Raw genomic sequence first — 15,940 nt, forward strand, 5'->3', positions numbered from 1 at the left:
ACGTAGCTATGCTACGAAAATGTAATAGCTAAGCTATTAAACTATGTGTCCGTTTCCACTGATAGTGAGCTATGCAGCTGTGCGAGTAAGAAGTGCGAGGAGGATACGCAACTCGAGTAGGTGATATATCGATAGTACACATCCATACCAAGCATCTTTTGATATAAAAACATAGCTTAGCTAAAATCCATTTCCATGAGTGCTAAACTGTTTACCAATGAATATGACTGGTGGAAGCCAACTAACTGCAGACACAAAATTAATGGCACCATTAATACGTACTCATTACAAACATACCCGCTCTAGTACTTCTAACATTTAGTAACAATTAACCCAGGGAACTTCCTCGTCTTCACCTTTAAAAATGTGCTGCTGAAAAAAAATTATTGAAGACAAATCTTCCGCTAAGCGGTTACCAGTGTCCGACGTGGTGGTTAACGTGTTAAGAAGTTTGATAACATTTTTTTTTTCTTTATTCTATTTAATCTTACACCAATAATATTTTGACAAAGATCCTTACTTAAAATGATTCCTTTAACACTTTTGTCCCCAACTGTACAAAACATTAGCTTTTTATTCCGCCACATTTCCACCGTGTTGATGTGTTGTCGTGGTGATAAATGACATTCAATTATGTCTGTTTACCATGTTCGGGGTATCAGCGTGAAGATTTTTGTTGTCATTCCGTTGATGACTTTCATATATTACGCCTGATAAGCCTTGAAAAATTAGGCCTTTTCACACGTTATTGTTGTAAATTAATTTGTTCAATTTAATATTTTATCTGGTGTACCATCAGTCTTTCTCTTGAAAAGAGGGAATAGCCGTAATATTAACCACCAGGTGCAAGAGCAACTACGCTGCATCAAGCACCGACTGCGAGCTAACACGACGTCGTGCGTGAGTGATCTAGAAGTGAAAGCAAAGTGGTGCGGTGACACGCGATTTGACAAGGCGGCTATGACCCACGTGCAATCATGCATTTTTTTCATTTTGCTACTGTTTCCGATATTATAAACAAAAACGTGACGGCACCGCGTCCAGTTCGAGCGAAAATATCAAGCCAATTGAACGCGTTCGCGCTGCGTTGCACCGCGCTTCACCGCATCTCACTTGCGGTTGGTCACGTAGGCCACGTCAATAGATTTTGACATGTTGTTGTTTTTGCGCTGCACCACACTACCTTCACATCTATATGACTCACACAGGACGTCACGTTACACCACGTTTTTAGGTTCTACCAACGGCTTCGCCCACGTTTCCGTGGGATAAAAATAAAATTTCATTAATATCCGTTCTGTAATTTCAGCGTGATTGACGGACAAACATTCAAATGAACAAACTTCAATTTATAATATAAGTGTAATTCTTAAGTATGTGAATCTCTGTCTACCTCTTCAAGTATTAAAATTAGTTGGATGTTCTTCTTTTACCTAAATTAGGACGATTGAGACATTAGAACAAATACAAAAATCTAGACTAAAAGTTAGTCTTTTTTCAACTTAACTTTTTCAACTGGCATCCACATTGAGCCTAATTGTACCCTTAAAAGTTGGAATCTACTTATAAAGCAGTAGGCATGTCTGTACTTGTTCTAAATCTTGTTAAAACGACTGGAACTTCGCTCCGTGACTTTCATACGAAGCCAATTTGTAACATTTCCAGTTTTTTCCAACAAAGTAGATATTGATTGTTACTAATTATAATTAATTATTTAGTTTTCTGTTTGAGAGAATTGGTTGAATTTGGATTTAAGGTTTAGTAATTATGTAATTGAGGAGAAGTAAAATTAAGTTACAAAATGGTGGCATTAATAGCGATTGTTTCCTATCGCCGTTCTTAAAATATAAATATTTTATATTTTTGTTTATATCTATTTTATATTTTAATTCACTTAAATATAATAAATATGAATTAACAATTATATTTATTATTAGCGTAAAGTTAATTTATTGATAATTTAAGAAAAGTTAAATAAGATAAGAAACTATACAGTCTATCCTTTTATTATAATCTTGCTTAACTTGTTAAACCAAATAATATCTAAATAACACATCTCCTCTTAATGCTAATAAACTTAAATCGTAATGCCTACATACTGTAAAGAGAAAATCAAGAACATAAATAAATTAACACGAACCTACAAACGACGTAGCACCAGCTACGCGCTACGCCGTAGCAAAATGTCTACGACGTAGCACAAATGAGACACTGAAAGTTGATAGGTACTAGAGTAAATTCTGAATTAATAATGAAGTTTCGTTTTCATGTGCTAGTATATAACACTTATGTAACCGCATTCTATCGGATATCCGAAACTTGCCTCGCTTCCTATACGATAATTATTTCCCAAATTGCTCCTGCGGTTTACCGACAAATGAGCGACTCCATTTATTATTATGGACCATTATGCAACGGCAGCTATGTGATGAAATATTTTAGTAGTGCTGTGGAAGATGTATTCTAATTGCATATTTATTTCAAAGAAAGATTGCTACATTTAACATGTTAATAATAAATTGCTCTGAAAGTTCTTTCAGGAGACTTACTTTTTTAAAACATTAAAAAAAACGTTAATAACTTCAGTTTTCTTTGAACAAATCTCCGTCTGTAATCAATAAAAACAACAACTGTATCAATTTTAAAAATAAATACAATTAAAAAGCAAAATCCTGCGATGCACACTCACCTTACTGACAATTACACGCAACAGGGAACTCATAAATTTCAACGAAAATATTGTTATAAAGAATCTGCGAAAATAAAATAAAAGACAGCTGCCCGTCACTGCGATGTTTATTAACAACGATACGAGTAGGTGCATTGAATTATCCGCAACCCCAGCGTTTCTCAAAAGACAATTATTGTTTTTGCGACGCAATTTTTTTTAACGTTACTCCTTTCAAAGATTTTCACCTGTTTCGTGGGTCCGTTTACAAACATACAAGTTCAGACATACACATGACATCCAGACTACGACTGCACGGTTGGTGCGGTGGCTGGGCAACTGGCTGCTGCGCAACGGGTAGCGGGTTCGATTTCCGCACGGAGCAACTCTTTGTGTGATCCTCAAATTGTTGTTTCGGGTCTGGGTGTCATGTGCATGTGAACTTGTATGTTTGTAAACGCACCCACGACACAGGAGAAAATCCTAATGTGGGGCAACGTTTTTTTTAAGACAAGGTTAAAGACAAGACCCGAAACGAGAATTTGTGCATCACACAAAGAGATGTTCTGTGCAGGAATCGTACAGTGATACTCGTACTATTTTAAAAATATTAGAGTAATATCTCACCACCAATATACTAAAGTATATAATGAGTAAGTAGTATAATAGGTATTTTTTCATCTAATGTAAATTAGGATTCATCTAATAGATAGCGTCCTTGAGGCGTCCCTCCAAATAAATTAATCGGAATTAAAAAGAGTTAAATCAAACCACCCTCATTTGTTAGCAAAATGGAGAAGAAGGGAGCGAGGTATGCCAGAATCATGTCATTTGACGTCCCATTATCTCTGCCTACCCCAATAGGAGATAGACGTGATGATATTTTATCTACAGAAATTAGAACCAACTTTGGATCTGTTTACAATTAATCACAAAGAGGAGACTGATAGCAAAAAAAAACTTTGAGAAACACTGCACAACCCGATTGTGATGTTGATCTCTTCAATATCGAATATAAATGCTAATAGGTACCTGTTTTGGGGTCTATGGACAGTAGTGCCCTAATTGCCAGGTAGGTCACGTATATAGAACATTTAAACGTCCTAGGTTTTACTGTACAAGGGGTTTGGACCTCTGAAATGATATGAACACGTGTCTGCCTCGGAATTCGGTCAGACAATGAACATTATGTCAGTAATTCATGTGTTAAAGAGATTCGTGGAATACGTACGTGGGTCTATTTCAGTTTAGTTATTTAATGTCTTGTGTAATGTAGGACTAATTTTGGGTCTTGTGTAACGAATATACATATATATGTATATGTAAAGGTAAGGATTTGGTCCGGTAGGTATGTCTGACTGATATTTTGCTTCAATTCTCTTAGCACAACACTATAATCTACTTCAATCTGTATTTACTTTAAAGTTTAAATAATAAAAATAATATCTCATAAAAAAGTTCGGCCATTAGTTAAGAGATGGCGCTTTATACAATTTTGACAATGACTCAAAATCGGAACATTGCAAGAAATAGGATTTGCAAGTAAAAACTTAGATGCTTAAGTAAAAGTGATGGCCATGCATTATTTTCAGAAAATTCGGAAGGAATCACAGTCTTCCAAATCACATATAACCAGTCATTACAGAATATCTTGATAAGGGTATACATCAGTCAAGTAACTAGTAGAGTAGTAGCTTGTAAGTAGGATAAAAAATAGTCTATGGGTTATCTTCCACTTTTCACTGAATATTTCACCGATCCAAATTTCATCCCGACCACTATTCAGCCATTTTGACATAATGGAATAACAGACATACACACAAACTTAACTATGTACAAACATTCATATTCATGCAATGACATGCACCTAAAATAAATTAAAATACTAACATATAGCTCAGAAAAAAAAATTTAAAGGATGACAGAACCGACAACGATCTTAAAATAAAGACATCAAATCATACATCGCGCAAGTAAAGTTTGCATGCAACTTAACACCCATACAACTTCCTAACATGCAACTATCGGGCGCAAGCCCACCAGGTTATTGAAGAAAAGCCTAGCTTAGCCTAGTATAGCTTATTCGACAATAACCTGGTCGGAGAAACCTTCCGCATCCCCTATGGGGGCTTAATAGGGTTCCATCACAAGGATCGGCATACCATGTTCCCACTGGGACCAGGGTTTCTAGATTTCAAAGCCATATTGAGCCACCTTCTAGCCTAAATATCTTCATCTATCTTGTACACAAAGAGTATACATACTGCTTCGAATCCGATCGAATCTTAATCGCGGAGGGTTTCTCCACTCTTTTTGTTTTCAGTCATCCCATCATTTAGTTTTAAGCAAAAAAAAACTTACCACGCTTGTTTGTTCGAAGAGTCAAATTTAGTCATTGTTATTTTACCCCTACGATATTTGGTACACACTCTTAATCTTGATTCTTGATGACCATAAAATTATTATATAATCTATTTTTTCCACAACTACCTCCATTATGGATATCAAACGTAAAGGCTTGATTGGTAGAATAGAGCTCGCAAGTGCCAAAAATGTAGCCATCAGACCACCAGAAATGGGGCTTAGTAGGGCTGATGTCATCCCGGAGATGTGGACTGCGAAAAGCAGGAGTAGGAACGGGGTAGTTTTTAATCAGTAAGAGTCTGACACTCCTCGATCTGGAAAGTCATTGGATGATTTTAAGTTAGTCCTCAAAAAAAAATAATACTCATAATATAAATAATCAAAAAAAATCAAATTACATTGTGAATATGCACCTCTGCTCCGAGGATTATAAAGGCACTATGTCATAACAATATTACATGATCATGATCATCCAATGCTTAAGTGAAGGTCCAGAGACCTCAACTTGATGAGGGTCTTACCCAGTTATGCAGGACATTTGATGTTATCTTTTAAGACCTCTCTGAAGTACAATAGGTAAAGATATTGTGTTATGAGTTATTTTATAGTCGTATTAAAGATATGTATGTGCCTTAGTTTTGTTATGGTACAAGCTATATAAGTTGTTGTGTAAGAGGGAAGCAGTTTATTGGTATGTAACATAGCTAGTTGAAGGGTTTGACGAAAATCTACATCTAGACTAATAAATAAAATTGGAGTGTCTGTTTGTACCATTGAAATACGACACATACAGCAATGTAATTTTTTTACGATCTTTCTCTGCCTGTTTATATGTATTTCTTAAATGCCTGGACCGATTTTACGGATCCGATTTATTGACTTAGGCTTACTTCCATTTTATGGTCTTGATGAACGCGAAACCGCCATTATAATCAATACCAACACCAAAACACTTCTCGCAAAAAAGCCACAACATTGCAATGGTATTAATCTTTGTTCAACCAATAAAACACAATGATTTGCCTAAACTTTCTTTTGATCGATGGCTAATTAGCAAAGTTCCCTTCAACTTTTAAGGTCAGTACCTTTCCCTCTTCGAGAGGCCGCGTTCAAATACTTGAGTTCGTCGTTCGTCTATCCAGTTTTTGTTGACATCCTTTGATCCAAATAGACTTTGAATTTTAAATAGACTTGTGTGAAGTATGAAGTGGAAACTCATTTCCGAAATGTCTGTGGTAGGAAAGTTTTTTACTGTAGGTCTATTTTGTGGTTTTGTCGTAAATTTCGAGGGATAAAGTGTTCTGTTGATTGAGTGGGTGCACGTGAGGCTGTTGAGGGGTTCTCGGGATCGATTTCAGAGTCGGGTAAATAGTTTTAGTAAAGATAGATTGAAGACGGCCACAAAAGTACATTAATTAATGTCCTTAGGTTATTTTTTATGGTATAAGCCGGTAAACGAGCCTACGGATCACCTGATGGTAAGCAATTACCGCCGCTCATGGACACCCGAAACACCAGAGGTGTTACAAGTACGATGTCGACCTTTTGTGGATCAGGAATTTAAAGGTTGTTGGGGAATTGGGGTGATTGGGAAGGGGGTAATGAGGCTTCAGGTAACCTCACATGATATTTAACTTTAAGACTGACAAAATCCCTAAATAATACAACTAAAAATTTACAAAACAATTTCTATTTCGAGCTCAATAGTGCCTTCCTGGTCAATTTGAAATAAATAATTTTAACTTTGACTTGACTTTGACTTGAATATCAAGCTCTGTAACTAAAAAAGACAAACAAAAGCTACCATGGGAATTACGTGGAAATGTGCAACACTAACATACATATATACAAACATAGCTATGTATTATATATGCACATACAAACAACTGAATACAAAACACAAAGTTTATGTGCAAGTTGAAAACTAAACTCTATTTACCAGAGCTCAGAGGTGCAAATAGAAACTAGAATTTACAGCTGAAATTATATTTACAAAACAGTTTTGATACTACATGGTGTGCTTAATATACAAGTCCGCTTTTAAAGTTTTTGCAAGTTGTAAAATAAACGAACCTTTGATATACTAGCTTCTGCCAGCGGCTTTACAGGTTCCGGGGGGTAAATAATAGCCTATGTGTTATTCTAGACCATAATCTACCCCATATACTCTAATCCAATTGCGGGATCCAAGACAGTCAATTATTCCCTGGGACGCGCCGGACTTCAGTGTTCCGGTGTTTTAATGGTTGTATCTACTGTAGATCCTGGCTTACAGGAGTTGCAGGTATGGGAGGATGTGGCGGGCTTGTCTCAGTACTACAAAAAAAAAACATTTCAATGTGCTACTTTCTGAGCGCTTCTAACCGATCTACACACCTTTTTACTTAAGTATAATATTATTGGACACGCTGGTTTTTTTTGTCACACAATTCATAATTTATAACAACTACATAATGGCATCTCCTCTTTGTACTTGCTCCCTTTAAATAAAATACAGAGGTACAACCTTCTTGACAACAGAAAATGTCACAACACAAACACAACATAACATTAAGCAAAATCCTGCAAAAACCGTGACATCGGTACAAGGTCAGTTTCAAAGCGGAAACTGTTAGCTACACTCGCAAGTCAAATGACCCTTAATGTACTTTACTTACATTACACACACTACATATCAAACTATACAAACCAGTATAAGCTGACCTTTGAATATGTGAAGAGATCATACATAGCGAGGCCATGATAAACTGGTTGGTTTAACTTCATATGTGTGTCACACACACACACACTAAAAACCATGTCATCTGTTCCTCATCACCAAAGGCTGTAGAAAATAGAGAAACATTAAGGACATTTTTGCGACACGGGTTTCCATATAAACTTGCTATGTCCCAAAATCATGGATATTACTAAACTGATTGTAATGAAATTTGGTCATAAAAAGGCCAAAAAGTAACTTCGTAAGTTTTTATGGAAATTTAATTTTCCGTAACACTCTCAAGTTTTTTGCAATCTTGGTTGGTATGTAATTGGCGCAAGAGGAGCAAGATACATTATTATAATCTGTTTAATAGTTTCTATTATTCTGACTGTAGACTCGAATATTTTTAAAAGTGCAAAAGTGCCTTCCCGGTCAATAGACTTCAAATATGAAATAAATAATTTTGACTTTGACTTTCGTTTTAATTTTGTATAAAAACCCGCGCTACGTAAATACTCTTAACGAGTGACATAATAGACGACCCTATTTCACACTGCAACCATCTTCGTACGCAATTTCTTTGAGGTCGCAGAATGTCCAAAGGATAGTAAAGATGGGTCGAAACGCCCATAAGTTCTGAAGCACCCCATTTCCTTTTAAAGGGGGTCTTTTGATAAATCCAAGCAAATCAATTTTAATGGACATCCATATTTCAATCAGAATGTTGGGTGGTCTCCTTTATTGGTTCGGGAACGTTTTTCTGCACATTGTTATCGGATTCGGTGATGGGATTAAGTGATAGAAAGCTTAATAGAATTTTTATCATGTAGTTAAGGTTTAGTGAAAAAAAAAATACTGTAAACAAACCTTATGTTGTATATAATAGGACTCCAAATCCCTTCACCAAAGACATAACTCAAGCAATCCTTCTTCTTTCACAGAAAGAAACTGAGCCGACTAAGCAACACCTCCTTAATTTCAACTCCTCGGAGGCGGTTCAGGAGTGCAGCCTCAGCCGCCAGGTTCACCATCTTCAGAGCTAACAGGGCTGGCAAACTGCGAGCCAAGTCCTTCGCCAAGAAAGAGAAGAAGGCTACTCAGACACTCGCCATTGTTTTAGGTAAGGAGAAAGGACACCATAGAATTCTAAACAATCAATTATTTTAACATGATTAAAGTGACAGGCTTATGGTCCACCTGATGAAAAACAATTATCACAGCCTTAAGCTCTATGGGCATTGGATTGTCAAGAGTTTAATTACAACTCAGAATGAAACACCCCCACGATCATCAGGTTTTTGTTAATCACCATTCTCTTTTACAGGCGTCTTCCTCTTCTGTTGGGCTCCATTCTTCAGCTGCTCAGTCCTGGACGCAATGTGCTCCAAGTTCGGTCTTCCCTACTCTCCCGGAGTAACGGTGTTCATCCTGACCACGTGGCTGGGCTACATCAACTCGTTCCTCAACCCCGTCATCTACACCATCTTCAACCCTGAGTTCAGGAAGGCGTTTAGGAAAATACTCCATTGCGGCACCTAGCCCTTAGATTACTACGTAGTTTACGACTAAACTTGTGTTTGGACTCGCTCAAGATTTATCTAGCAACTGCAACAACATGTCTATCTCCTAATTCTGTTTTCTTACTAAATTAGACCAAAAATGAATGTACAGTTATATCAATGGCAACAATCGATATACCTAAATATCAAAGTTACTCTTTATTTATGTTATTTTCTTCTACAGTTACAATAGTAAAGAGCAACCCTTAAAATTGGTTTTAGGTTCGAAAAAACTATGACAAACATGGTTAATAACGGCTGTGATTGGCGAAAATCTTAATTGAAGTTAAACATCATCTTTTCTGAAAGACTACATTTCATTGTACTTTCTTTTTATTAGAATTTTAATTAATTAAAAATTATTATAAATATCGAAGCTTAATTCCCCAACCCCATCAAGTACTACTTGACTCCAAATTGCTAAGTTTTAAATCAGGATCCGCCATTTTGATTCGGTCCACATAAGATGGCCACGACAAAATGGCGTTTTGTAAATATTTGTTTTTATAAATTGTCTGAGCTCAAGTTGAGAACTACGTAGTTTATCTAAGGTACTATTAGTGGAATATTGCTTTAGTATGTATATTCAGCCAAATTATTTAGTATGCAGAAAAAATTAAGACAGATTCAATACAGAGACAGTAACTATTGGTTGACTGAGGCGACCAATGGTTACTAAAGATATGGCTAGGTTATAAATTGTACTATATAGCATAGAAACAGCCCCCAGAGTTCTCAGAATACCGGCTCCGAGTAGGAGTAGGAAAAGGGTGATTTTTCTGACACTCTCTCGCCTAACTAAAGGCGGGTGAGAAATCGGATGATTTTGGCCCCTCAAAAAAGTAAGTATAGAAATGGTTTTTTTTTATTGATTAATTTATCTGTACTGAATTATTTTTTTTAACTGCATACTAAATAGTTTTGCTATACTCTTCTAATGTATCCGTCTGAGTAGGATATAGGATGGTGTCTTAAAGATACTCTTTCTAAATAAAACTTTCTTTATAAGTACAGAGGGCTTAGTACGAGATTGTTTTACGTTTAACAAGATCGCGCAAGACCGCGTTCGTTCGCTCTGATTGGCCTGCTCCAATGAACCAACCAATCAGAGCGCCGAACGTAAAACAAACTCGTACTAAGCCCTCAGACAAAGTGAAGAAACATTTGTAAATACTAATGATATTATTAAACGGTCAATTTAATAAATTAATTTAATAGAAAATGTATAATCGTATAAAAGTTATTGTAGTAGTATTTAAAATACGCATTGATTATAAAATGTAAATAGAATACTCGATATCCATGTTAATAGGCTGTTTAGAAAAATTATGCAAGTTTTCCTTTTTACTTAGAGCTGCTCAAGCAGTTACTCATTGATTCACATTAAAGGTACGCGCCTTGCATTATACGCATCACACGCGAGGATTTTAGTTTGTCTCGTATAGAAACTCGTGCTACTGCGGACACTGATCCGCATCGAACGGACCGCATCGAACGGACCGCATCATCAGCAACACCTACATGCGAAGCGTACTGATGACGTTACACGGAATGCGTACTGATGCGTGCAATGCGTACGATGCGTGTCTGTGGACGCTTGCCTACACGGGTCGGTGTAGGCAAGCGTCCTTGCAGTTACAGTCTACAGCTTGAAGCTGCCATTGACAACTGCTCGAGCAGTCTGGGTATGTACGTAGAAGTTCACTATTCAGTCCCAGTTTGAAGCATTCGTCTTCAAGTTATAAAGATTTTCATTTGTTTTGCTGTATTTTTTTCTTCACAATTAAAAATGGCTTGTGATCCTGTATTTAAATTTCGATTTAAACACTGTCATACAATTTTGTACTTTAAATCTATTAGTAAAAAGCTCATTATATGATTGTGCTGGACACAATCGTTTAGTAACCTTTGTTTTAATTAAAATATAAGTACAGGTAAAATTCTTATCAAATATGAGTAGCACTGAAGCTATCCCAAGTCCTTTTTATCGATTTTAAACCTTAAACATCTGCAATAAAGTTAAAAATCCCAATAAAATTAAAAACATTCCCTTTCCCTAATTGTTGACATCGCACAAAATACTCGCCCTGTATCATACTTACCTGTTGCGTATGTAATAAATTTTGTAGCTTATTACAAATGACGTAAGACTTAAAATCCTTTGTAAGCAAATTTTCTACCTTCTATAAGTTACCCTGTGGTTGTGATGTTCCTTTTGCAAAGTATATATAGCAATAAAATGTATGTATGTATGTATGACTTTTGTATGACTTGTATGAGCTGTGTATGTTTGACTGTGCCCTTTAGAACTTATATTTAAGCTATTTGTAATATGCTTAGATAAGTAGATACCTATTTAAAATTATATAATTTCCGCTCCATTAACTAAGACAACGGTTTACTGACGTAAATATATCGAGAAAAGCTCTACTACTTTCGAGTCACAGCGGGACTCTTACTCATAAGTAGCGTGCAAATGCGATGATGTCACTCAACCTACTGTTGTTATTATAAAAACATCAGCTCCCTCGTTTTACACAGGAATCGATCCCAAATCTTATACGCACAATTCTTTAATCTAATAACGGAATGAATTTTAATTATTATGTTATCGGCTTACTCACGTAACTGTTTGACGAGGAACTCGACTAGTTTCAAGCCATGCTAGAGGCTCATATTCACTTTTACTCGTATGTAAACCACACCATAAGTAAATAAGTTCAATGTATTCCCTAAGCCCACCTTTAAACTGCCTGTAAGTCCTTAGTACTGTACTCTAGTCAGAAATATTTGCCAAAGTTGTATATAAAGTATGTATACATAGAATATCGTGTACATATAACGTTATGTATAAATGTTAGAGCAGTATAACAATATGAAGTTGTATTTATTGATGTTGAAATAAATGGCGCATTATGTGTTTGGAAAATTGATTTTTATTTATTCTTGTTTTTACAGAAAAAAAATATTACTTTCTAGCTTCTGTCACTCGCCCCGTGGGATAAAAAGCTTAATATAGTGGAAATAATCCTATCACCCCATTCAGCTCATACCCTGTCTGTATACCAAATTTTATCAAAATCCGTTCAGTAGTTTCAGCGGTATTGACGGACAAATATCCAAACAATCAAACTTTTACATTTATAGTGTGAAATGAATAGTATAATGTGGTAGGGGTTAATTTTTCTGAAGTACTATTAAGAACGCTGACCATGACGTTTTGGCTTCAGTCCCGATGGCATTGAAAGAAACATAACTACTCTGAAAATATGCATGTTGACATGCTTTTATGGTTAATTAACAAAAGCTGTAAGTCCCTATAGATAAACCACGTTGCATTCAGTTACTTATTACCTGAAAATATGTATAAATAATCCATTGTTAAAATTAATTGTTCCGAAAAATCAACTACTTTCATAAAAGCCCATTGCAATACCATTAATTACTGAATCGTACAACATAACGAAGCATACATTTCATTAGCCAATGGCTTTCAATCAAACTGAAAGCCAGGTCGTCCGTAATTGGTCGATACGTAATTTTTATTGCGCATCCGTGATTCTGATTGGAGGCTGGAGCAATTTGTCGGGAAGGAATGATTGCTTTCATGAAGCTGACGTGGTTTATGCTGTGAGGTCTGATGACTAAAAATATGAATAAGATGAGATAAAAAACTGACTGTTGCAAGTGCGACTGCCGGGCAAGGGGTCTCCGGTTCGATTCCCGGGTCGGGCGAAGAATTGCTGGGCTTTTTTCGGTTTTTCGAAAATTTCTCAATAGTAGTACGAAGTCTGGAAATACCCGTTATATGGCAATAGGCTCACCTATTACGAGGGACTTATATCACAAATGGTGAAAAGTGGGTGTACATTGTACAGTGGCATTACGTGGCATTAATGTGCAGAACTGCCCACCCCTTCAGAGATAAAAAAAAATCATAAAAAATGGTTTTTAAACCTCCATATAATATATAATACTAGCGGACCCGACAGACGTTGTCCTGTCTACACGTCTTTAATTTGAAAATTTTAAATTTTATCAATAAGCTAAAACATTCTGGACCATTTTGATGAAAATTATTATTCAAATGTTATTGACAATATCTAACGTCATTAATATTTGACACTGCGATGGTAGCGCCGTCTGTCGTATCCAATGTAAAACATTCCAAAATCAACAACTACTAATTAATTAAAAATGAATTAAAAAAACTTTGTCCAGCGGACAAAATTGTGAATCTAAACCATTCTCAGATCCTCTTGAACACACACAAAAAGTTTCATCAAAATCCGTCTAGTCGTTTAAGAGGAGTTCAGTGACATACACACGTACAGAAGAATTATATATATAAAGATGTATGAATACCAAGTTTCATTAAAATCTGTTAAGTTAGCCTTCATGAATTTAGACTTATATGGAGACTCGCACCAAGTAAGCGATCCTAAGTAGGTACTTATGTATTTCTTTTTAACAGACCTAAGATTGGATCCCACAACTATCGGGAACGCAACTCATTCACTGCGAGAAGTAAGTATCTACCAAAAAAATAAAAGAAAACACTTGAAATGCCAAAATATAATTTATCTATTATACGAGACGTATCATCTCTGACTACCTCTAGAAGTGATTATACTAACTACTTATTGCTATTCCTCAATTTCCCCAACTCAATTATTCAAGTCGTTATTGCTTCCATAATGAACACAGGTGAAAGACATACAATATTGAGTCACAATTACGGAACCTGTTTGACACAGCAATTCTAAAAAAATAGTAGAAGAGAAGAAAAACATTTAGAAATAATTTACATACATACATATCGTCACGCCTTTAATCCCCGAAGGGGTAGGCAGAGGTGCACATTATGGCACGTAATGCCACTGCGTACACCCACTTTTCACAATTTATGTTGTAAGTCCCATGTAATAGGTGGTGAGCCTATTGCCATATACCGGGCACATTTCCAGACTCCGTGCTACCACTGAGAAATTTTCGAAAAACCGAAAAAAGCCCAGTAATACTTCGCCCGACCCGGGAATCGAACCCGAGACCCCTTGCCCGGCAGTCGCACTTGCAACCACTCGGCCAACGAGGCAGTCAGTAGAAATAATTTAATATTGCCTATATCAAAATTAATAAAATAAGTATTAGGTAATTTTATTACTGTAGTGTGTACGAGTATTAAGTATATATTTAGTCCACAACTCTAGTATCTGTCTGTCCATCAAGGTGACAGGTCTCCATCAAAATTTTACGATACCCTGGGGTAACAGGTACAAACCTAGTTTGTTAATCTTCAAGTAATCTGGGGGCTTAGTGCCAGTTTGTTTTACATTTAACGAGATCGAAGAGAGTGTGTCCGGCGCTCAGAGGGCTTACTACGAGTTTGTTTTACGTTTATCGAGATCGAAACGAGAGCACGTCCGGAGCAGCCGGCCTAACAATAATCAGTACCCCTTATTTTGAGGAGGGAAAATCATCTAATGACTTCTCCCGTCTTGGGTGAGGCGGGAGGGAGTGTCAGACTCTTACTGACTAAAAACCACCCCGTTCCTTCTCCTGCATTGAGCCGGAGCCCTGGTAACCAGAGCGCTAAATGCACTGTCGTTTCGTTTTCGCTTAACGTAAAGCAAACTCGTACTAAGGTTACTGAGGGCTTACTACGAATTTGTTTTACGTTTTACGAGATCGAAATGAGCACGTTCGGCGCTCTGATTGGTTAGTTCATTCGCACCGGCCAATCAGAGCGAATGCGATCTCGTTTCGTTTTCGTTCGTAGACCAAACTCGTAGTAAGGGCACTGTTGGACTAGGCTTACAATATTCATCGGCTAACCTATTTAGATTAGTGAAGCTATGTGGGCAGGTCCCCTCAATGTCAATCTGGTATGAATAATTCTGTAATCTCGCAAGTTTTGGGACTAACGTAATTAATAATAATTGTCTTATTGTCCTGTTGGGTCCTTTTGTGTAATTTATTTGTTAATAAATTGTTTATTGGTGATTTGGTTTTATTTTAACTAAACATGGTATTTAGGTACTTTTTTTCATTATTATTTTCGAATTGAAGAATAAAATTCACTTAAGTTTTACTATTAATCTCGGTCGGTCATTTTCTTCAAAAATGTCCAGTTATTACGTGGTTAGTAGGAATTTTCTATCTTCAAATTAAGTTCTTTAATATTTAAGGACAAGCCTGTTTCTTAAATACGGTAGATATCTATAGATGTGAAAACCGCATCATTGTGGCTTAAATGCAATCTAACTGCATTACCATTAATGGTTATAGATAGGTAGTCAATTTAAGGGCCCGTTTATATCTGACGGAATATGTGTCGCGTATTATCGGTCGTGTAACGCCAGAACAGACAAATGTATAGAAAAACAAACAATTGACCGTTCACACTCAACCGATGATACGTCAGTACGACGGATGATACGCTCGACGTATTTTACGTCAAATATGAACCTACCCTAAGACATACGGAAAAATCGTGCGACTATAGTCACCTATAAAATCCCGCAAAAGTAGCGAGTGACAAAATAAACCCACCCGCTTTTGAAAAACAAAATATGAATCATCCTCGTCACCGTCGCGCAACGCCATCTATGCAATAACTTTAGCAACTCTCAGGAATTCAAAACATAC

The 15,940-nt window shown here is 36.4% G+C and overlaps 1 protein-coding gene across 3 annotated transcripts in view; it reads left to right on the forward strand.

The window, feature by feature from the left end:
- The window catches only part of LOC118267736 (dopamine D2-like receptor), a 202,361-nt gene extending 191,592 nt beyond the window's left edge, over nucleotides 1-10,769 (forward strand). For 2 of the 3 annotated variants that reach the window (XM_050694091.1, XM_050694092.1), the window contains 2 exons: nucleotides 8,675-8,853; nucleotides 9,058-9,423. In XM_050694091.1, the coding sequence (XP_050550048.1) occupies nucleotides 8,675-8,853; nucleotides 9,058-9,272 (394 nt within the window). In that variant the 3' untranslated portion in view covers nucleotides 9,273-9,423. Of the gene's footprint in view, nucleotides 1-8,674; nucleotides 8,854-9,057 lie in introns of all 3 variants that reach the window. The other variant, XM_050694093.1, reaches the window with a different exon arrangement.
- The last annotated feature ends 5,171 nt before the right edge of the window (nucleotides 10,770-15,940 follow it).

This window comes from Spodoptera frugiperda, chromosome 6 (genome assembly GCF_023101765.2).
Source record: "Spodoptera frugiperda isolate SF20-4 chromosome 6, AGI-APGP_CSIRO_Sfru_2.0, whole genome shotgun sequence".
NCBI lineage: Eukaryota > Metazoa > Arthropoda > Insecta > Lepidoptera > Noctuidae > Spodoptera > Spodoptera frugiperda.